Raw genomic sequence first — 21,827 nt, 5'->3', positions numbered from 1 at the left:
ATGGCGGGGCAATGACAGTCGTTATAACACGGGTGTTCTGTTTCATACACCTCGTGCTCTCCTAAAAGTTATCACGAACACATACATGGGAGTAGCAACCATGGATAAGTCACTACCATGGCAGAGATTTGAACACACCACCTACTTATCGGTAGAAGTCATTATCCTTGTAAAGAACCTCTCGGTCAACCGTTGTAGATTGGCTCTGCATTGTAGGATGTCGTATCCAGGTGGGATGCGCTTCTGATCAACCTATGGGAGCATTAATGGTGGATGGTAACCTTTCTAACACTGATACTTAGTGGCTTGGCAAGTAAAATCGAAACCAGTATAAGATTTAACTTATTTTTTAAGCCTCATTCCTCCTGTTTTATACCAGCCTATGGAAGTTTATGGTGCAGTTAGTGGATGTGACCTCTGTAACAACCATGTGACTTGGTTAAATCAAAATGAGTATAATGGGAGCAGAAGATATAATCTATTAGAGTGTATATGATGTGTTTGGTGAATAGTAACCTCATTAACACTGATAGAAAAATCAACAATGAGTATTGGATACTGTTATTTTTGGACCATTATCCCTGGTGTATTATACTTTGGCTGATCTTGTGGTATTAGTTTAGAAAATTAAAAAATATTTTGTTTGAAAATTATTTTTTAAATATATATATTTGGTAATAGAGTCACCACCCACCTCAAAATGCAGGTTAACAATATCCTGCGTTAAACTCCACGCCACCAAAGGTTCAACCAAGTTATGAAGGTAACTTGCTCCGTAAACTTTGAAACAGAACGTCATGATCTTACTAGCAAGTGAGTTGCCGCGGAATAAAGTTTGAACACTGTCAGCTTCCTCAACCTGGGGGAAAAGGTTTATTGTGATGGTAATGGTATTTTATATGAGGATACTATTGTATATTTCTCCTATAGGTCAAACCATCCCGGAAGCTTTCAACGAACAATTTGGGAAAAATTATAAATAAATTGGCATTTTGTTCAGTTTTTGACTTGTATAAAGTTTATTGAAACATTTACAGTCGACATGGTCGTACAGTGGGGATTTAGAGTTAGCTTATTACCCCAATACGAGGGTGGGAACGTGTGGTTTAATGTGATAATTGATACTGTTAAAGTTGTATATGGTTGAGGTATTACAGAATGGGACAAACAGACCTAGAGGGTCCAAGCGCATATCGTGAGAGTCCCAAAAATTCACTGGTTAGACAAGCACAGTTATAATCGTGCCATGAAGAGTCAAAGACAGAATTCTATTCTATATTGATGGGCAGGATATATAGGCCAGAGCTTCTTGTCATCTGAAAACTTGGGTCCCATGGCAAAATACAACATAAATTCTTACACCAAAAAAATGCCCACTGCAACATAGTTGTCCAACCCAGTGGTCACCAATGGGTTGAGTTATGTTCTATGTAGGTAATGGTAAAGCCAGCTCATTAACCCCAACACCCATGGCCATATACAACAGCTGGATATACATTGTTACACCAACAAACCACAATACCTCTTTAGTAAACATATTCCATAATAGTTGGTAAAGTAGATGTTTTGCATCGAACAATGTAACGAACACACGCGCTAGTTCATCCTGTAAACACGGGTTGCTATTATTACTTTTTAACTAGGTAGATATTCTTATAAAATATGGATTCTTTTATAAAAAAAACTTTAATAAAGTTCATTTTTAACAAAAACCATATTAATCTAACATTGTATAACTATTACCCAAGCAATATAAAACCTCCAACCCTGGACCCTTTCCTTCAGCTTGCTTTAATAATTGTTATGGTTCTATTACTATAATGCTTGGTATATAACTCAGGGATTTTTGTTGCTAATATCGCTATTATGAGCTCAACAATTAATCGCTAGTCAGCATTAAAAAACATTGTATTTGGCAAAAAAACACAGGAATAATGGCTTTACTACTTATAGGATACTTATAGGGTAAAAGGTTGTAGCCAAAGATTGTAGAAAAGCTTACTTCCCATCAATAATTTTAGTTTCATCAAAATCCTTACCATGTAACTAGTATGCACTACATTAGCAAGGGCATTAGCAATGGGAAGTTCCCCGTTATCCCCCATCATCGTAACGAGTTCGACCAAACGTTCAAACCTCTCGGTGGAAACCGAATCCCCTAGTGTTTGAAACCCGTCGCTCCCTTGTTGCACGATCTTGGTGAGAACTTCCAGGAAAGCTGAGCGGGTTTGAACCTCGTCGTGGTAAGCCAGACCTGGGGTATAAACATAATGTTAGGGTAATACCATGCAACTCCACTAAGCTAGACCTGGGGGTGGCGCGATGTGGGGGAAAGTTTATTTCCTATGTTTGACAACTATAAGTGTAACTGTATTTTAACAATGTCACCCCAGATTTTACCCTGCTGTTAGGTGTCTATACAAACAAGCAGAGCCAAAGTATATTGCATTCACCACATTAATCAATGAGGTTCCCTATGTTTGACAACTATGAGTGTAACTGTTTTTTTATAATGTCACCCCAGCTTTCGTTACACTAAACATCCCTATAGTAACGAACACCACAAAACCCCAATAACTCACTCATAGCGTGAACCAATCCGCTTTCAATATTCGCGCTTAACAAGTTTGACATTGCAACAATGATCAACCGACGGAGCGTGACCGTATCTTCCGATGCTGACTCATCAAGTAACTCCGACTCAGCTAATTTATCCGAACATTCGCCCAAGAGTTTCATGAACAAAGTGAAATATCTGGAAAAATCAAAAAACAAAGTGAAATATCTGGAAAATGTATATTATACATTTATTAAGTAATCTGTGAGTGAGGTCCGACAGTAGTGTATATAGTAGTGTTACAGATTATGTTCACAAATAAAGTAAAATATCTGTAAATCTAAAAAAGTATATCATATATTATGTTATCCATGTAATATATGGTAGAGCATTCATTGTACTCTATATGGGTGAGGTTCTACAGTAGGACTTGTTAGAGATCCGAGGAACTTGGCTAAAGTTGGCCAATGACAGTTAGTTACACCCAGAGTGCTACAAGCATAATATAAGCAGAATATTTATAATTTTATCAATTTTCAAGATGTGTTTTTTTTTAAGTTAGATTGTGCATAGGAACTTAAACATATTACTATAACTCACTTTAGGAATAATTGTGATTTGGCTTCAGGGACATCCCCTCCATCTCCTTCATCTGGGTGTAGGGGAAGTCCCTTGAGTAGAACCCCCACTGCTATAACAGCACATTGGTCTAACTCCCTGTGGAATATAATGGTTGAATATCTAATGTTGAGACATTGTGGCTCAGTGGTTACGTGCCTGTATTGTAACCTAAGGGTACCGGATTCGAGTCCCGATGCAGGTGGAAGTATTCACTTGGGCAAAACACAAATTTAATGTAAATTTATTTTAACTGTAAGCGTGTTTTAACGTCTGTCATTTTTTCATTTTCTAATTTCTTAATTTTTGCAAAAGTAATTAAAGAGACAAAAAAAAGTTGTATATTATGAAGGAGGTATATACCCTTATAACATGCAAGGGTGTATATACACATACATATAAACCACCCACCTCAACACATGTTTATCAATATCCACAGTTTGAATGGCCGAACACATCAACCAATCAGTTACGTGCTCAACTAGTTTGTTGCGAAACTTTATCTCAAACAAGAAAAATAAATCGTCTTTTCTTTCCATTACCTGCATTGGGAAATGTATTCTATACATTGTAAATGAAATCTATATATGAACTGGACATAGTGGGGAATACAGGACCTTTATCTTATTATATATAAATGGGGTAAAACGGAACAGTCACAAAATGATATACAAACGTGTAGCAAGAATAGGAATATTCTATGGGTGAGGTCCTTTAGTGTAAATAAATTCCAGGATTTAGACCAAATTTGACCTATTACATCAACCATAAAAGGTTATGAATATCAAGATACTTCATTTGCTTAATACCAAGAGATTCTATGTCTAATACAGAACCATATATAATGTATGGACAATCATATATATAGTAGGGTGGGGGAAGATGGGACACCTTTAACACATTATATCTCAATATCCTGATTGTGTTTTAAACAATTAACAACGGTCTATGGGAGTCGTGAGGACATGGTTTTATAATTCTTTGAATGTTCTTTGTTTACCATCAAATGTGACGAGAAAATAAAATGAAAAGGTGTCCCATCTTCCCCCACACTACTATACACAATATATAGCCCACCTTACAAATCATGCTGCAAAACCTGATCCTTAGTTTAAACGCAAGTCCACTGCTTCCCATGTGTCGTACATATCTGGGGAGGTTCAGGTTAATATTTACTGCAACTGGGGATATTTGTTTAATACTAAAGCAGTTTATAAACTCAAGTTATTTTCTACACTGCATCAACCAGTAAATATTACAACAAGATTTGTTTCACAGGATTGTGGTCTAACTATCCCTGCATGCCATGTTATTTTAGTTTGGCAGCTATGTTGGAATATTTTACCAACACAACCCACCCAACAAGGTTCGTGTTAATATTCAATGTTTGAGCACATCCAGCCCATACTGTAGTATTTTAAGGGCGGTGTCTTCAATGAGTCACACCTGGGACCTGGTATAACCCAAACTTTTTGTTTCACAGGATTGTGTGTCAAACTATCCCTGCCTCCCCTGTGTTTATAAAAGTTTGGTGCTTAAGTCATGATACGTCCACCCCCACCTTACAATATAAACCAGATGTTAAAGCCTGTTGCTTCCTCGAGGGGGGCGACAAGGGGTAACAGATGGGAAATTTTTCAATAAAAATATGTTATACCCACATATACAAGCTTTGTGTTATACAAGCAAGGCATCCACCCCACCACCCACCTTACAACATGCAGCAGCATCACTTCCACGCTTCCCTCACTTAAATAATTACGGTCACCTTCAGAACACTCCCCAAATACTCGCTCAATAATAGAAATAACATTACCAACAAAATGGTCGTTACTTGTCCCACCCACGACCTGAAAGTAAACAGTTTTTTTTGCTGTTTGTGCATGGGTAAAAATAGCAACATTAAAAAATGCATACACTATATATATATTTTTTAAATTGAGTTTTTATTTTCGACCTGTGTGTTTTGCTGAAAACATACTTTGGACTTTGATCTTATGACATTTCATTTGAACATAAATGTACTGATTTCATTTTAGTTATGGAAAAACTATAAATTTATTTTATGGTGCTGTTGCTAGCAGGCATAATCAGTATAATAATTATTTTTCTTGAAACAATAAATTTTAATTTTAAATAAGTAATATTAACAAATGAGGTTTACATGATCTGATGCATCAAACAAATTATTCTTCAAATAAAGTTTGATCTCAAGAAGTAGAGTTGGGATCAAAGATGGATGAAGTGAGCTGCTCAACAAATCTCTGAAAATACTTTGGTTAAACACCTAGTTAATCTCCCATAAAGTTACATATGCGGTAACTTGTAAGCAAGCACGAGGTGTATGAAACAGAACACCCGTGTTATAACAACTGTCGTTGCCCCCCATGCGAGGAAAAACAAGTTACATACGTAATACATTCATTCATTAGACTACATCACAGCAAGATACGGTTGCATCACAACCTCTAACATCACCACTAGATATTAATTGATTGTTCAACACACGGTAAACGAGTTACATTCTATCATTTAAAATATTGTTTTAAATTTCCCAACCAACCTCGTTATTTCACTAATGTCGTGAAAATTGCTGCCGTTATTGGCCACTAGTGTCAGTAGAGAGCTGATGAAGGTATTTGCGCGGTTGACGGACGACGACGTGCTTCGCTCTGGAATTTTCTCCATAGCTGTTTCTTGTGACATCACAAGAGCTGAGGGTGTGGGGCAACTTGATTGGGTTGAACTTACACTGGTACGTTGGGTGCCGAGGCATTGTTGGTTGGTGGGGCTGGGGGTTTAAGCGGATGTGAACAATATGGCAATGGTATGGAATGCCAACAACAAATATTAAATAAATGCATGAGCAAAGTAAGTAGATTCTACTTAAGCAGGTGCATGAAGCATAACAGCTCATATATATATGGCACACAGTATGTAGATGTAAACTTTCTACCTCACTAAAATGGTTTAGAAACCTAAACATTTAAAAATGATTATGACTTTTGTTAATGATAATAATACTCACGGTGGTTCCACATACTTGACGCACACCCCACCAAGCGAACATAGGTATCGTGTAACGTTCGTCCATTCAACCAAGTCTTGCTGTGGAAACATAAACTTTGGCAAACATGCGATAAGATTTAAGTTTGATTACAATGAATTGACACAGAGATCATATTAATTAACACAAAGAAAAGTTGGGAATTAACAGTAAGCGATATTTAGCCACAGTTTCTCTTGTTTTTGAAAAGTTTTAGGAATAAATTAGGGGTGTCAAACATAATGTTGGTCCTGTTTTAATAGTTGGGGTGGAATATCAGCCAAGGTGCTGTTAACGTTAAAGTTATGCTATCAAGAGATACAAGTTGAAACCCCACCCTTGCATATACCCCACCCACCCTATTAAACAAGGTTTTACGATATTCTAGAAAAATGAGGGGCCTATAACATAAGCATATGGCAGCAAACATGCTTCACTGACACACCACCCACCCTATTAAACAAGGGGTACAGGTTCAAACCCCACCATTACCCACCCAAATGCATATGACAAAAACACCGACCCTATTAAACAATGTTTTCCTGGTCATTGACTTCCCAACTATTGATACTTCAACATTGTTTTCATCTTTCTTAGACCGGAGTTGGTTTGTTCGGATTTCCCATTTCCTTTGCGTATCTTCCCATGCCTGTTGTGTAATGTTTGTTGGTGTAACTTATACATCCTTAAATGGCGGGGCAACGACAGTCGTTATAACACGGGTGTTCTGTTTCATACACCTCGTGCCCGCTTACAAGTTACCAAGTATGTAACTTTGTGGGCGATTGTTTTTTTTTATGGCTGACAATTTGGACAACCCATTAGTGACCACTGAGTTGGAGCGATTGTTACAAAGTGTCCAAAGACATACACCCACAATAGTAGCAGCATCTTTTCTAAATAGCTGAGAAATCATTGATAAACCACACAAGTCCCCGCCCAACTCACCTCCAAACAAGCCCTGGTAAACTTATTAACGAGTCTCAATTTCTTGGCGACTTTAATTTGGATTCCATCTTCACATACATCACATGAGGATAAGTGGTGGTATACCTCATGATTGTCGGGGAACAATCGAGCCATTGTGAACTCATTCAATGACCACCTGTGATGTCATAATGAACATAATAAGTTTGAATTTAATATGAGAATAACCAAAAATATAAGCCATACAGATAAAACAATTACCCACCGTGCGAGAATAAATTTTCATTCATCTTGTATTCTTACAATCAACTAATTAAACTTTAAACAAATGGGAGAAGATGGGACACCTATATCACACAATGTCCAAATATCCTGATCGTGTTTTAAACAATTATCAACGGTCTATATGAGTCGTGAGGATACAGTTTTATAATTCTTTGAATTCTCTTTTAATTACTACCAAATGGGATGAGAAAATAGAGTAAAAGGATGTCTCATCTTCCCCCACCCTAATATATGTAAAAATTAGTCATCTTAAATATATGAATAAATAATAAACCATGATTACAACACAACTTACTTAATCTCGTTTTCTTCATTAAGACAATGGAAGCAATTAAGAGCAATCAACACAATCTCTGGGTTGGAATTCCATAGTTGTTCCAACAACACAAGCTCAGTTTTCAACTGGAGGAAAATATGAAATATCCAGTCAATGTGACAGCAATATAATTGTGTTGTATGTAGAAAATATAGGTATATAAATTATATAATATATATTAAATTTATGGCTGGGTCTATATGGCCAGAACAATAAGTTAATTTAACATGTCCATACATATGACACCATGGCTTGGTGGTTGGAGGTTACCGGGTTCAAGACTCGATTCTGCCACATAAATGTGTTCTTGGCAGGAAACAGACCTAGACCGGATATTTTGTGCCTTTCGTGCTCGGTTAAGAAAAGACAACCCAACCGGTTTCCTCTACCATTTTTAAACGTGGCCATTTTCAAGGCTTATATTGGTTGCAGCTGAAAATATTAAAATACACCAACTTGTGGTTTTTTTACCAGACCTGCTTTGTTGTTGGCACATACTAAAGCCATCATACAACCTGAGCCCTAAAGCCATCATACAACCTGAGCCTCAAGTGCATATAAAGTAATACACGAACCTGTGCCCTCTTCACCACATCAGCTTTATTATTAACACCAGGTTTGTCATGGTTTTGTACGAGAAACTCGATCCTGTACGCAAGCATCTTGTTCAACCACTTGATGGCATGGGAGAGCATGTCAGGTGACATCATCATTTGCTGAGTCAGCACTTTTTCACATATCGTTAGAATCACATTCGAGCTGTTGTGATGGGAAAGATAGAGATATATTATACTACGATGGGGGAAGATGGGCCACCTGTTCATTTTATTTCTCGTTCCATTTGATAGTAAACAAAGAACATTCAAAGAATTATAAAACCGTATCCTCACGACTCCCATAGACTGTTGTTAATTGTTTAAAACACGATCATGATATTTGGATATTGTGGGCTAAAGGTGTCCCATCTTTCCCCACCCTGCTATATATATTTTTATACATTATATATATATTTGACCCACAAAACAAGAGTAGATTATACATATCAACCCACCTAATCTCCCAGTAAGTGACCATCATATACTCTGGATTCCATCCCACCACACACTGTGGTTCGTTCAACCTCACCAATGCTTCAAGACTTGCCAGCGAACATGGGATGTTTGGGGTGTTCTTCAAGTCAATGAGTGAAACCAATGTATTGAAGAACTCGGATAGGTTCTGGTGTATCTGTTGAGGGGAACCACCCATGTTCTATGAAATATAATGGTTGGTTAAATTATGGTGTTTAGGTGATGTGTGGTTCATAGGCATAAGATTTAGGGGTGCCTGGGGTTGCATGTCAGAAGTTTTGGGCACAAATAATTAAAATGATATTTCAAAGGTATTTTCCTAGAAGACTCAAAACATAGCATTCAGGATTGCCTAAGATGACATGACATTCCCACTTCTAAATAGGGGTGACAAGGTGACACCATACGTTTTAGCAACCCAATTTTACCCATACCAGTTTTTACACTGCTACTAGGTGTCGATACAAACAAGCAGTTCAAAGTCTATATGACTATGAGTTTGGTGGAATTTTAACAATATTTCCCTATTTTGTGCAAAATTCAACTGCTTCAGTGGAGTTTAGATGGTAGCACCCTGGATGTTGGGGTAACAGACCTACATCCCAGGTCTCAGGTGTGCCTCACTGAAGACCTCATCCTTATAGAATAGAATCTCTATTATTGAGTGTCTATAAACTGCCTCAGTGGGGTTTAGAAGGTAGCACCCTGGGTGTTGGGAAGTTACTTGCCCTACTTCACTGAATAAACCACTCACATGCAGAATGAAGGAAGGATTCTGATGAACAAGTTGTAATATCACGTGAAGTAAATCCTTACATGATGGTGAATCATCTTGTGAGCGTTTCAAACTCACGTTCATCTTTTCACGAAGTGTCTAGAAGTACAGTTTATAAAAATGAATTATATCATTAATTAAATTTATTTCCTTAATATTTTCTAAGGTTGCCCTACAAACCCAGACATGAAAATTGTATACAATTAAATGAACTATATCTCTTCGAATACAATAGCGGAAATCATGCTATTTAAAACAACGAAGAAAAGAGAATTAGCAGCAAAATGACAGTCGTTAAAATATGCTACGGGCGTAAAAATTACTTTAAAACCCATTTGTGTTGGAGAAATTGCCGTTAAGTTTCTTGCCTAAGGACACATATGTCCACAATAGTAGCAACGACCAGTCTTGAACCAGGTATTCTATAGGTATGTCAAAGAACAATTTACTACATTTAACAGCAAATCTTTATTTTGAATTTTTTACTACTATGACATCACATACAGCATTGATGACATCATACCTGTGCATTCTTGGGTGAGGTCTGGTATAATGTTTGTGTTTTAGCTGAACAATCATAGAATATTTTCCTAACATCGGGTCCGTATACCAACATCCCATCCATGCATGGCCACCATGGGTGGGTGGGCTGTGCAGGGTAGAAAACAAATATATTTGTAAGTGCAGGGTAGAAAATAGACAACATTACCCATTTTTTCGGTTTTAGAATCCCAACTTAAAACAGCTTGTACTCTGTTGTTAGGTGTCTATACAAACAAGCAGAGCCAAAGTATATTGCATTCACCACATTAATCAATGAGGTTCCCTATGTTTGACAAATATGAGTGTAACTGTATTTTAACAATGTCACCCCAGAATCCCAGATTTTGTTAAAAATTCAAATCCCTGACACCTATTCATATATACATACACAAGCAAGGTTCTTCTGCAGCAAAATCCAAAAACATTATACAACTACACACCTGTGATGAAATGCACAGCAGAGCGTTCATCCACACCATCTTATGGAGAATACTGGACACGGATGACGCACAAAACTTTGCCAGGTTATGTTTCGTAGGCTCCAATCGATACGAACAAATAAAACAATCAATTAGAAGATCACGGCAACAAACCTTCGCAAATTTCGATCCATTTTCGAACAAAAACGACTGAAAATGAATATTTTGTTGGTATAACTTAATGAAAATGTAGCATCGAAACTGAAAGATACTGGTTCTATGCTCGATACTGATAAGTGTATAAGTCATTGGGCAAGGCATGGAAACTCCTCCAACCCTGGCTCACTAATAGGCTGTAGCATCCTAGATGTTGGGTCAACTACATTCTGACCTTAATCTCAGGTTTTATACCCTACCCCCATATAAAATAGAATGTGCATATATAATGCCGGAACACTCTGGCCTGAATAGGTCCCATGGCATGCTTCACCACATAACCTCACAAACATAAACACCACTAACCAACCTGAACAAGAGGCAACAGTTCACGCACGATCTTCTGCAGTGATCCATCTTCCCCCTCACTAGGTGGCGATATAGAGGTGGCTGCTTTAAACAAGCGAATAATAGCTGTGATGCAACACTCGTGGAGGTGACGGGAGGTGGGGTTGGACAGCGACTTCTTTATGTGGGGGAGTAATTCCAACTATGAGGTGAAAATCACATGAATGTAAAAAAAACTTATAAAAAATATGTACATATGTAGGTAGAGTAGGACACACATGAAACGTTTTAACAATATCAGTTTAAACAACTAAAAGATAACAAAACTACTTATTGGTTATGTTCGATAGGCATATTGCCGCATATATTAATGGTTTTATGTCTCAAGGTAATAATAATCCTTAGCAGTTTAAATAAATGGTGAATACCTTTGTGTTTTTGACTTCATCTGGATTATTAGCGATCTGTTTCAAAAGTTCCTGGAAGGTATTGAAATATTTAAACTAATTGAAGGGATTCTGGGTTCGAATCCAGGCCAGGGTTGAAGAACCAGGGATCATGGGTTCGAATCCAGGCCAGGGTTGGAGAACCAGGGATCCTAGGTTCGAATCTAGGCCAGGGTTGGAGAACCAGGGATCCTAGGTTCGAATCTAGGCCAGGGTTGGAGAACCTGGGATCCTGGGTTCGAATCTAGGCCAAAAAAACAGGGATCCTGGATTCGAATCCAGGCCAGGGTTGGAGAACCAGGGATCCTGGGTTCGAAACTAGGCCAGGGTTGGAGAACCAGGGATCCCGGGTTCGAATCTAAGCCAGGGTTGGAGAACCAGGGATCCTGGGTTGGAATCCCATATAAACCACTTACTGGGCAAAGGATAAGCAGGGAAGTCTGGAGTGGCCAATATGGGACAGATTTCTTTTTAATTCCTTCAGAGAAATTATCCACCATGTGAAACAACATCTCAACGTTGTACGATAATGTTGCGTTCATTTTCCTTTGTTCTTCAACCTATGATGGAACAATGGCTATTATGGTAGGTTGGGTAAGATGGTGAGTGCTTTCATTCTCTTTATTGTCTCATATTGTGGTAAAAATTGGTGTATGAAAACATAACACCTGTGTTGTAACAACTGTCCTTGCCCCCCTCATGCGAGGATAAATAAGTTATATACGTGGTAACTCGTAAGCTGGCACAAGGTGTATGGAACAGAACACCCGTGTTATAACGATATTATTATAACTGTTTCGTAAGCTTATTTATAATTATATAGTTATTTTACTGTTTATAAGAATTCACAGCCGCAGTAGTACCTGTTCCGCAGATGCTTCCCCAGCACTACCACCACTACCATGTGGTTTGTACAATAAATTCAAATCTAATGGAAAAGAGCTCAACCAGTCACATAATGCCTGGGAAAGAATTTAGGTTAAAGTCACGAATTTTAAAGTTCAATACATCATAAATTATTAATCATATCTAAATCTAAAAATTATATGAAATTAAACGAAAAAAAAAATATAAAATTAGACGAAAAAAAAATATGAAATTATACGAAAAGAAAATATGAAAATAAAGGTGTTTTAAGTGCATAAGACTCTGTTTTTCTGGTCAGTTTCAATACATATAAAAAAATATCCTTACCACAGGCGCTGAATGCGAGCCTGCAAGGCCTGCGCGCAGGCCCTCACAAATACCAGGGTACTCCCGCAGGCCCTGGAATTTTAATGCGTGCGTCATGTTTATTGCCTTTCTTACGCAAACTTATAAATCATATTCGCGCAGATAATACTAGAATAACTCGATAGGATCATTGATATTTCCATTAAAGTATTAAAATAATAAAAATCCAACATTTATAAATGTTCCAGACCGCAGTTCTGACGGAGAAGTTAGTCAAGGTACGTTTCGGTTGCCTGGCAACTTATCGTGCGATAAAAGCATTTGTGTCTGTGACGTAATAACATTCGGTTCTTGGTAGTTTCAGAATTTTTACAAGGTTAAAATAAATTCGGCTCAATGTTTGGTTTAATAAATATTTCAACATGTCCAGTAAACGCATTTCAAGTACCCCACCGGATTTTCAATAGAATTACCCCGCCGTCCAAAATTGCCGTCACAATAAAACATCATATACTTATATCGCAGTTTAATCTCGACGTCGTGTATAAGAGGTTGTCATGTAGCCAGAACCCAAAAAAGGGGTCAGTCTAAAACCTGTCGTCATATTTAAATACTGCGTTATCAGGGTCGTTTATCAGTATCGGCGTATCGTTAAGCCTACAGTTGTTAATACATTCTTGAAGTAATAAAGTCGATCTTTACCAAAGTTTTCCTCAACCACGCATAATCCTTTGTTACGATATAGTGGCGATTCACACTTTGATTATTTGCGTCATAATAGCATTTGATGCGTCGATTATTGACGTCACAATGCCAATTGACGCGTTCATTATCAGCATTCCAGGAGATAACAAACTGAATGTTCTACGAATCTACGTTCACGGTGGAGACTGTTTTAACCCAAATTCACCTGAACACATGCGTTAGTTTTCTACTTAAAACAGATTGCAACGAAATACATAGCTAGCACCATTATATACAATTTCCCTCTGTTGTACCGCGACCGTATCAGAACTAAATAACATATATAATACATTAATACTATAATGACAAAAGGTCTGTATTAAACACAATTTAAAATTAACTGTCTTATCATTTAAATCTTTTTTGCATGGCGGATGTCGTTGGATTTAATTTTCTACTTACAGTTAGCTACCAACGTAATAAAAGAGAACGAAATGTCCTTGCGTATATTACAGAACTCACTCCTCTCGTGAAAGTTAAATCAAACGTAATGGTTAACCCACGAAACAGGCAAAGCCTATATTGGCAAACACATAAAAACGATTTACAAACGTTTTTAATAAAAACGATTTACAAGCGTTTTAATAAAAACGAATTACAAACGTTTTTAATAAAGCGATTTACAAACGTTTTATACAAAGACCCCACAAACAAAAGATTTATAAAAAAAATGACATGTAATGTTCAACAGCAGCACAAAACTTTCGTGATGTTATATTTATATTGGATGGCGTCTCAGTATTTTAGGCTCGTTGTCTAATAGCGATCGGCGGGAATTACTTTATTTCTTTTGTTTTAAAACTGCACGGACGATTCTATAGCTTGAAATATAGCTTAAAAACACAAACAGTTTGCCAACAGTGCATTTTGTTGTTGTTGTTGGTGGCTAAAATATTATTGGTACTATGACGCAAATATTTGGCATACCCTGGCATTTTAAAAGTTCTCCGCCTATGATCCTTACCTTGTCCAAAATACTAAGCAATGCGTTCTGAAACGGTCGTCGCAACAACTTGAAACATTTCGCAACATCTGCAATATAACAAAATACCCACATTATTAATTTTGTTACTTTATATAATATGTACAAGTCAGACACAGAATGCGCTAATCTAATCAGTACCATCTGCTTCCTGAATACCATAACCTTACAGAAAATCGAGATTACTGAAGTGGAAGAAACCAATATTGTTACTTTTATGTTTTTATAATTTGCACTTTTGAAATAAATTGTTTTTTTTTAATAGACTGTTCATACTTTTTAACTGAGGATTGTGACGTCCCTACTTGCCCCCAAATGTCCACCATGATAATTTGTGCTTAGATTTATAAATTTTTATTCACTAAAATCATAACTTTTGCCTGTGATTGCAGGCTGCAGCCCCAACAAACTAATAATAATTAGTATGTAGGCAAGTCAATATAACTAATTAATTAATACCGATAATTAAAACCAACCTTCTAATATTTTGCTTATTCTTCCAAGATCGAGGTAAATATGCTGAATCAGAAATAAATCGCTTAAATCTGCCAACTCATCATTACTCAGCGTTAACTCTTGCAATCTGTGATATCATCAATTACTCAGCAAAATTATAATCAAGGAACAAAATGATTTCAAATTATGTGGTAATTAAAACACCAGGTTTTACAAAATACACAGCTTTGTAGTTTAAACTTATAACTATACCGATCTAGCACGTGTATTGTTGGACGATTCTCGTTGCATCATAACATAATACACCAAGTGCTACTAAATAAGCAGCAAACAAAAATCAAGTCGAACTAATAGTGTACCAAAAAAATCCCAGAAAAATGATGGTTTTAACAAAATTAACATTAAATTTTTGGCTAGAAGATCAGTTCTGATAATATATATGAATTAGAAAAACTTATAAACCTTGAGCTTATCCTTGCGAAGACAACAGCGAAATTATTTCGACTGATGCGATACAAGACATGAGATGCTGATGATTGAAGTTGGGATAACGCTGGGTTGTCGGGGGTGGATTGGTGTAAGAACTGTAGGGGGGGGGGGGGTTATTGGGGTAAAGTTGGGCAATATTGCTGTATAGACTGAAGTATGAAGTTTTCACCATTACATGGGTTGTCGGAGGTGGCTTGGTACAGGAAATATTGGGGGGTAGGGGATTATAAGGTGCATACTAGTGCTATATATATATATAGTAGGGTGGGGGAAGATGGGACACCTTTAGCACAAAATATACAAATATCTTGACCGCCTTTTAAACATTACTGACACCCCCAGAAAAATAACGTTCTATGGGAGTCGTGAGGATACGGTTTTAGAATTCTTAGAATGTTTTTTCTTTACCACCAAATGGAACGAGAAAATGGAATGAAAAGGTGTCCCATCTTCCCCCACCCTACCTTATATATATATAAAGGAGGTGTATACTGTATATGTGTGAGAATGGAACTATATACAAAGAAATATATTTTTATGCAGTAAACATACTGTGTAGCTTTCAACATTAGCAGGGAACTTTATATTTACTGGGGGTGTTAAAATTTTCGCTAGTGTTTAGTGGAAATACAAAGTGTACGATGTATTCACTGCTTTTTATTATTGGTGAAGATATAACATTGTAAGAATATAAGCAACTTATGAATAACTGAATAGCAATACGATGCTGTGTGAACACCATGTTTCGTGTAATCATATAAAGGTAAATAAGATAAGGGCCATGTTAAACATAGATATATATGCTTTACTCACCTGGCATACCTCACATAGTAACAACCTCATCAACACTGAATCTCCAGCCAATGTAAGATCCTTCTGTAGAAGATGAAAGTATAAGTATATTGGCGATAGGTTTATACAAATTGTCATAAAGAAAAGCACCAACAAAGTTACATACAACCTCTGTGTGCATAATATGAATGTAAGTTAATACATTGATCATTGGTTTATAGGTTGTACAAATTTGTCAGCCATACATCAAAAACAACCACCCACAAAGTTACATACGTGGTAACTTGTAAGCGAGCACGAGGTGTATGAAACTTAACACCGGTGTTATAACGACTGTGTATCCCGCCATGCGAGGATAAATAAGTTACATACGTCGGATACGTGGTAACTTGTAAGCGTGCACGAGGTGTAATGAAACTTAACACCGGTGTTATAACGACTGTCATTGCCCCGCCATGCGAGGATAAATAAGTTACATACGTAGTAACTTGTAAGTGGCACGAGGTGTATAAAACAGAACACCTGTGTTATAACGATTGTCGTTGCCCACACATACACACAGACTTACCACTGCAATACACTTCCCCAGCAAATCCAAGACAACAACTTGAGCGTTGTAAAGATTATACTCTTGTCTCTCTCCATAGATTCTCTGTGAAAAAGTTAGGTTATTTAAAAATATCTCAACTTAGATATTTTACATCGGCAACATTTGATTATAAAAATCTCATTACAATAAGAAAAGTTTTTTCAATAGTTCACTTAGGTTCCTGACTTTACCTCATACTTACTTATGGATTATTTTCTTATTACAAGATGTTTAGTTGTATGACAGTCAGACATACAATGGGTTTATGTTTGTTAAAAAAGACAACTGTGTAAGGGCAAGACCAACAGAAAGTCGTTTATTGAATCTAGCAGCTGGTGGCTGGTGGGTGGGTACAACCCTGGTTGGCCTCACAAGTTCATTTACCTTTAATTAACTCGCACTGCTAGTGCTAAACAATTTGAAACAACAAAACCTAGCAAAACTGGACAAGGTCCTGTAGAGAAGCATGCCATGTAACATGGTATTTAAACTAGGAAGGGCCCATTACACCAATATTCCACCCAATAAAACAATGCTCAAAAAAACAATAAACTTAAAAAAAAATCACTTGACAAAGTTAACACATTAACACAAATGTTCTATTCCATATGTGTGCTGTTTACAGCAAGGCCTGGGGTAATAGGTAATTCAAAAGGGACCTCAGATTTATTTCAAGGCAAAAAAATAACGTTAAATAAAACAACAAACTCACGATATTTGAAAGTTTTTTCAAACTGCTGGTCAACCCTCTGATAACAGCCAAGCATTTACTTTGGCTTATATTGATGAGACAAGCTTTGTGGTTGTCTATGGTCGATGTGAGAGAAGTGTTCTGGGTCACCGATAACTCAAGCTGGAATGAAGTTTGGTGTAATGTGGGGGGTATACGGATTTAACTTATTTATCTTCGCATGGCGGGGCAACAACAGTCGTTATAACACGGGTGTTCTGTTTCATACACCTCGTGCCCGCTTACAAGTTACCACGTATGTAATTTTGGGGGTGATTTTTTTATATGGCTGATAATTTGAACAACCCATTAGTGACCACTGGGTTGCAGCAATTGTTGTTAAGTGTCTTGCCCAAGAAAACATACGCCCACAATGGTGGTAGCACTGAGCCTTGAATCCATTACCTCTGGGGTAGAAGCAGGTTTGCTACACATTGTGCCAGGCATTGTACAGTTTAAACATCACAGAACATAAGACGTAACTTACCAATCGATCAAACCTTGATAAAACAACTGAAATCCATTCTTTGGGCCAATTGTTTGACATTATACATGAACATATATTACTGTAACTAAATAATAAAGACAAGTTAAAATTTTACATAACTTAAAGATAAGAGTCCCAGGGTCTTATTGATACCCGATGTATATTGGTTTTCGAAAAAAAGTTTGGCGTTCTACGTACAATAAACAAATAATAACGAAAAACGCTGAATCCGCAACCTATTAACAAACTTTTACTATTATACAGGACACATTCTGCTGAAAAAAAAAAACAAAATATTTTTAACTGCGTATACAAACAAACTTAAAATACAATATAAATACGAAAACACACATAAAAAACTAAATCCTAACTAAACATACAATGTATTTAACATTATAACAGCCGTGAGATTACCCTATAAATTTCACACAACAAAACGTGTTTTTTCGCTATTTCTTTGTTTGTTTACATCGCGATTGCTGCGCGGCAATTCTGGAACAACACATGAATTACTTCTATGACGTCACAGCGGATGCACCACGGTGTGAAATCATGCGTGAAGTAATTACAATTATTACGTCTTGAAAAAGCATCTTTAACGCGCAAAAATTAGATTAACAAAATGTTAAAATTTTCTTATAAAATTGTTAAAATTAGTTAGATTTATTACCAGTTTTGCCAATCAGGTATATTAAACTCAAGGTCCACAGTTCGAATCTACGCCAAGGGGGTTTCAAAAACGCTCTTCACAGAACATGGCTTTCTTTTTTCGACATTTATATGAAGCTAGTACAACCTGGACTGATTCAATACTTTTAATTAAACACACGGTTGCGAGATTCGAATCCACGTAAATGGTGTTTCAATAAATAATGCAACATGCAATATTAACGGACCTCACAGAATTCGCTACTTTTAAATAAACCTGTTACTACAAGTCCCATGCATTAAACACAAGGACTAAACTTCGAATCCAAACACAGTATCATTAGATAGATGTATTAGCATTGCAACAACGAAAGCACAAATCAAGGACGTTATTTTTCTTTATAATGACGTCACTTCTTCAAAATGACGTCACGAAGCAATAACGTTTTTAGTATAACGTCACGGAACAATGACGTTTTCGGAATTTCAAAATATTAATGATGTTTTTTAGTTGTTTCTGTAAAACAAAACAAAATTAAAATACCTTCACAGTTTATGTGGCTGGCGTTGGTGGAAAGCCACTACGGCACGACAAGCCCCCAGCCAATGGTAGTGGGTTTCTACTCTGGTGAGAAACCCTTTGCTGGATAGACCTTACCCAAGCAAGGTTAAACTAACCGTCAGACAAAAATAGTAAGAAACACAAAAACAAAAAGACAAAAATAGTACAACGAGTGCAGCGACATACATGTGCCAAACATGCAACAAACACAACAGCTCAATCATACAAAAAGGGGACGCGGTCAAAAAGTAATTAACGCGAACGTAATCATTGAAACATCTACAAATAAAAAATGGTTCAAATCCCGAAGGATAATCATCTGCAGTGTACACCATATTGAATGTCCGACCGCAAGGAGTCGGAAGCCAACAACAGCTCCGCATGTCCTAATCAAAAGGCGAGTCGCCATGTTGGTACCGCGATACTCTCGTCGTATCTTCACACAATATAATAACGTCCGGATGTTACGTACCGAATTGACCGCTACGAATCTGCGCCAGGTTGTTACGAACCGCAATGAAAGTGACCTAAATAACCGAGCGTAGCATCACTGGCGGCGACGCCCACGCAACAACCTAACCGTTAAGCAACTCAATCAAAACTGACGTAACCGCGCCGAACGCGGGGTCATGACAATGCTCTGAACCGTATCGACGTCGTAGCGTAATTGTGACGTGGCCATCGTCCCAATCACGCTACATGACGTTTAAATACAAAATTATAGTTGTATATTTTGGGGTATTAATATCATTAAATGTAAAACAATAGACGGGAATTGTATGTTTACTTTATTTATGCGCATATTATACTGCGTGTTAATATTACTCGAGTATTTGTGTACCAACATAGCGTTTTCACCAAGCGATCAGGACAATACAGAATCGCTGAAGGGTTCGACCTTTGTAGACGAAGTACCCAATAGAGTGTACAACAACAAAATCTGATCCAGCAAGATAATCGCCATAGTTTCATTGCATATATTTCATAGACATGCAAAATGCACTATAGTAGTGACTGATTAAAAATAGCTGGCAACATTAGGTCCAGCGGAATAAGAATACAGCAGCGCAGACAAGACACACATACAACACACAACTCATACTTATAATACTCAAACCTCAAACCGTGTATCCTTATCGGCGTCTTCCTCTTTGTTCTTCGGTTGCAAATAAAACATAGTTACTTCTCTAAACCAAATTCAATGCTTTAAAATTTGAATTTTTTAGATATTATTAGGGTATTTTAGTTCATTAACTATAATATTAAACAATAATAATGAACATTACCTTGCGCTTTCCTTCGGCAGCTTTATGCGCTGACTTTTCTGCAACAATATAATCGTTAATTATATATTCGTCTTGTGGGGTAAGATGGATACCGTTAGCACCGAAATCTCCTGTTCCTTGGTCGTGTGTTTAACAAAATCACTACCCCTTTTCAGAGTCGTGGGGATACGGTTATGTAATTCTGTAAATATTATTTGTTCACTACCAAATGGGACGAGAAAAAAATATATACTATATATATTATTACGTAATAATTACCTTCATTCTTATTTTGTGCCATTGTCCGCTTGATCCCCTGTGACGTCACATACCATGTTCTAGAATAAAATAAAGTCAAAACCTGCCATTTTAATACAAAAGTTTATGACGAAACAATGAACTTACGAAGTGGGTTCTTCTGTTGCGTCATCACCACTCGGTGACGTCACACCATCGATGTTTCTAGAAAAGAGCTTATGTACGTAATAATGCCAATTGTGATTTATACTTTACCAATTCTTTGATCTTCTTGCTTCGCGTTCATAGCGCAAATATAATTAGAATATACAAGTAATGTGCCTTGCGTCGACGCAAAACGCGCATGATGGGGCCCCATGAAAAAAATGCGAAACGCACGCGTAGAACAAACCGCATTGTGACATCATAAGAGCGAGTGGTCGAGCGATGACCGAACCATGACGTAATAAACGGGAGCGAAAGCGAATATGACGCGATGTCATCTATTACTATTATGACGTAACGAACAGCGACTGTATTTTATGCTGCGTCACAAATAACTTTTGTGATGTCATAAGTAAACGACGTGAAACCTGAAACAGAACAAAAGTTAAAAATACAATGAAAATAATTCTTAAACGCAAGGCGCAATACTTTACTATAGTAGTAATATATTATACTAACACTGCAACCAAGTATAGTTATTGTAGTAAATACTTGTATTGTAATAACTTCATTATATAGAATACTTAGTATGCATAATTAACTTAAATTAAGTTAAGCCACGGTGTATACACAATAATACTTAACTCAAGCCTTGTAAAAAAACTTGTTGAAACCTTCCAACTTGTAACCTGGTGTGGAACCAACTTTATCTAAACTGAAACGTGGTAACTTTGTAGAAGAGGCGTTTTATGCGCGGAGCAATCAAGGCGTTATCAGCTGGTGCGAGGCGTCGATCACGTGAGCAATCTGACCAATCAGCGTTAAAGATTGAATGGCGGGCTGGTTGTAGTTGATTATGTTATAAGGGTTACTAAAGGTCACGACGAGGGGTTACTAAAGGTCACAACAGGGGTTACTAAAGGTCACGTAGATAATTCTCCAATATGAACCATTTAGTAGAATGAAAACATGTCCCATATTACCCCAACCTACTATACGTGG

The 21,827-nt window shown here is 37.1% G+C and overlaps 1 protein-coding gene across 6 annotated transcripts in view; it reads right to left on the bottom strand.

Moving 5' to 3' along the window:
* The window catches only part of LOC149737252 (neurofibromin-like), a 34,609-nt gene extending 16,528 nt beyond the window's left edge, over positions 1–18,081 (bottom strand). For 3 of the 6 annotated variants that reach the window (XR_016384983.1, XM_089877531.1, XM_089877535.1), the window contains exons 1-31: positions 17,949–18,081; positions 17,444–17,584; positions 16,711–16,794; positions 16,164–16,226; positions 15,324–15,445; positions 14,882–14,988; positions 14,388–14,455; positions 12,370–12,468; positions 11,923–12,066; positions 11,489–11,539; positions 11,083–11,262; positions 10,578–10,766; positions 10,118–10,243; positions 9,574–9,693; positions 8,801–9,000; positions 8,325–8,508; positions 7,729–7,835; positions 7,170–7,326; positions 6,745–6,870; positions 6,204–6,283; positions 5,739–5,966; positions 5,340–5,439; positions 4,886–5,025; positions 4,253–4,325; positions 3,587–3,717; positions 3,158–3,274; positions 2,583–2,755; positions 2,040–2,254; positions 1,523–1,606; positions 695–859; positions 146–252 (exon numbers count right to left, since the gene is read on the bottom strand). Coding sequence is in view for 5 of the 6 variants with exons in the window: in XM_089877531.1 (XP_089733657.1) it covers positions 146–252; positions 695–859; positions 1,523–1,606; positions 2,040–2,254; positions 2,583–2,755; positions 3,158–3,274; positions 3,587–3,717; positions 4,253–4,325; positions 4,886–5,025; positions 5,340–5,439; positions 5,739–5,966; positions 6,204–6,283; positions 6,745–6,870; positions 7,170–7,326; positions 7,729–7,835; positions 8,325–8,508; positions 8,801–9,000; positions 9,574–9,693; positions 10,118–10,243; positions 10,578–10,766; positions 11,083–11,262; positions 11,489–11,539; positions 11,923–12,066; positions 12,370–12,468; positions 14,388–14,455; positions 14,882–14,988; positions 15,324–15,445; positions 16,164–16,226; positions 16,711–16,794; positions 17,444–17,584; positions 17,949–18,008 (3,941 nt within the window). In the remaining variant the exon portion in view is untranslated. The remainder of the gene's footprint in view (positions 1–145; positions 253–694; positions 860–1,522; positions 1,607–2,039; positions 2,255–2,582; positions 2,756–3,157; positions 3,275–3,586; positions 3,718–4,252; positions 4,326–4,885; positions 5,026–5,339; positions 5,440–5,738; positions 5,967–6,203; positions 6,284–6,744; positions 6,871–7,169; positions 7,327–7,728; positions 7,836–8,324; positions 8,509–8,800; positions 9,001–9,573; positions 9,694–10,117; positions 10,244–10,577; positions 10,767–11,082; positions 11,263–11,488; positions 11,540–11,922; positions 12,067–12,369; positions 12,469–14,387; positions 14,456–14,881; positions 14,989–15,323; positions 15,446–16,163; positions 16,227–16,710; positions 16,795–17,443; positions 17,585–17,948) is intronic. The other 3 variants (XM_089877533.1, XM_089877532.1, XM_089877534.1) reach the window with 3 other exon arrangements.
* Between the last annotated feature and the right edge of the window lie 3,746 nt (positions 18,082–21,827).

This window comes from Ciona robusta, chromosome 4 (genome assembly GCF_009617815.1).
Source record: "Ciona robusta chromosome 4, ASM961781v2".
In the NCBI taxonomy this organism is placed as follows: domain Eukaryota; kingdom Metazoa; phylum Chordata; class Ascidiacea; order Phlebobranchia; family Cionidae; genus Ciona; species Ciona robusta.
Note: the sequence above shows the minus strand (reverse complement) of the source record. Positions and strands in the feature narration are given on the sequence as shown.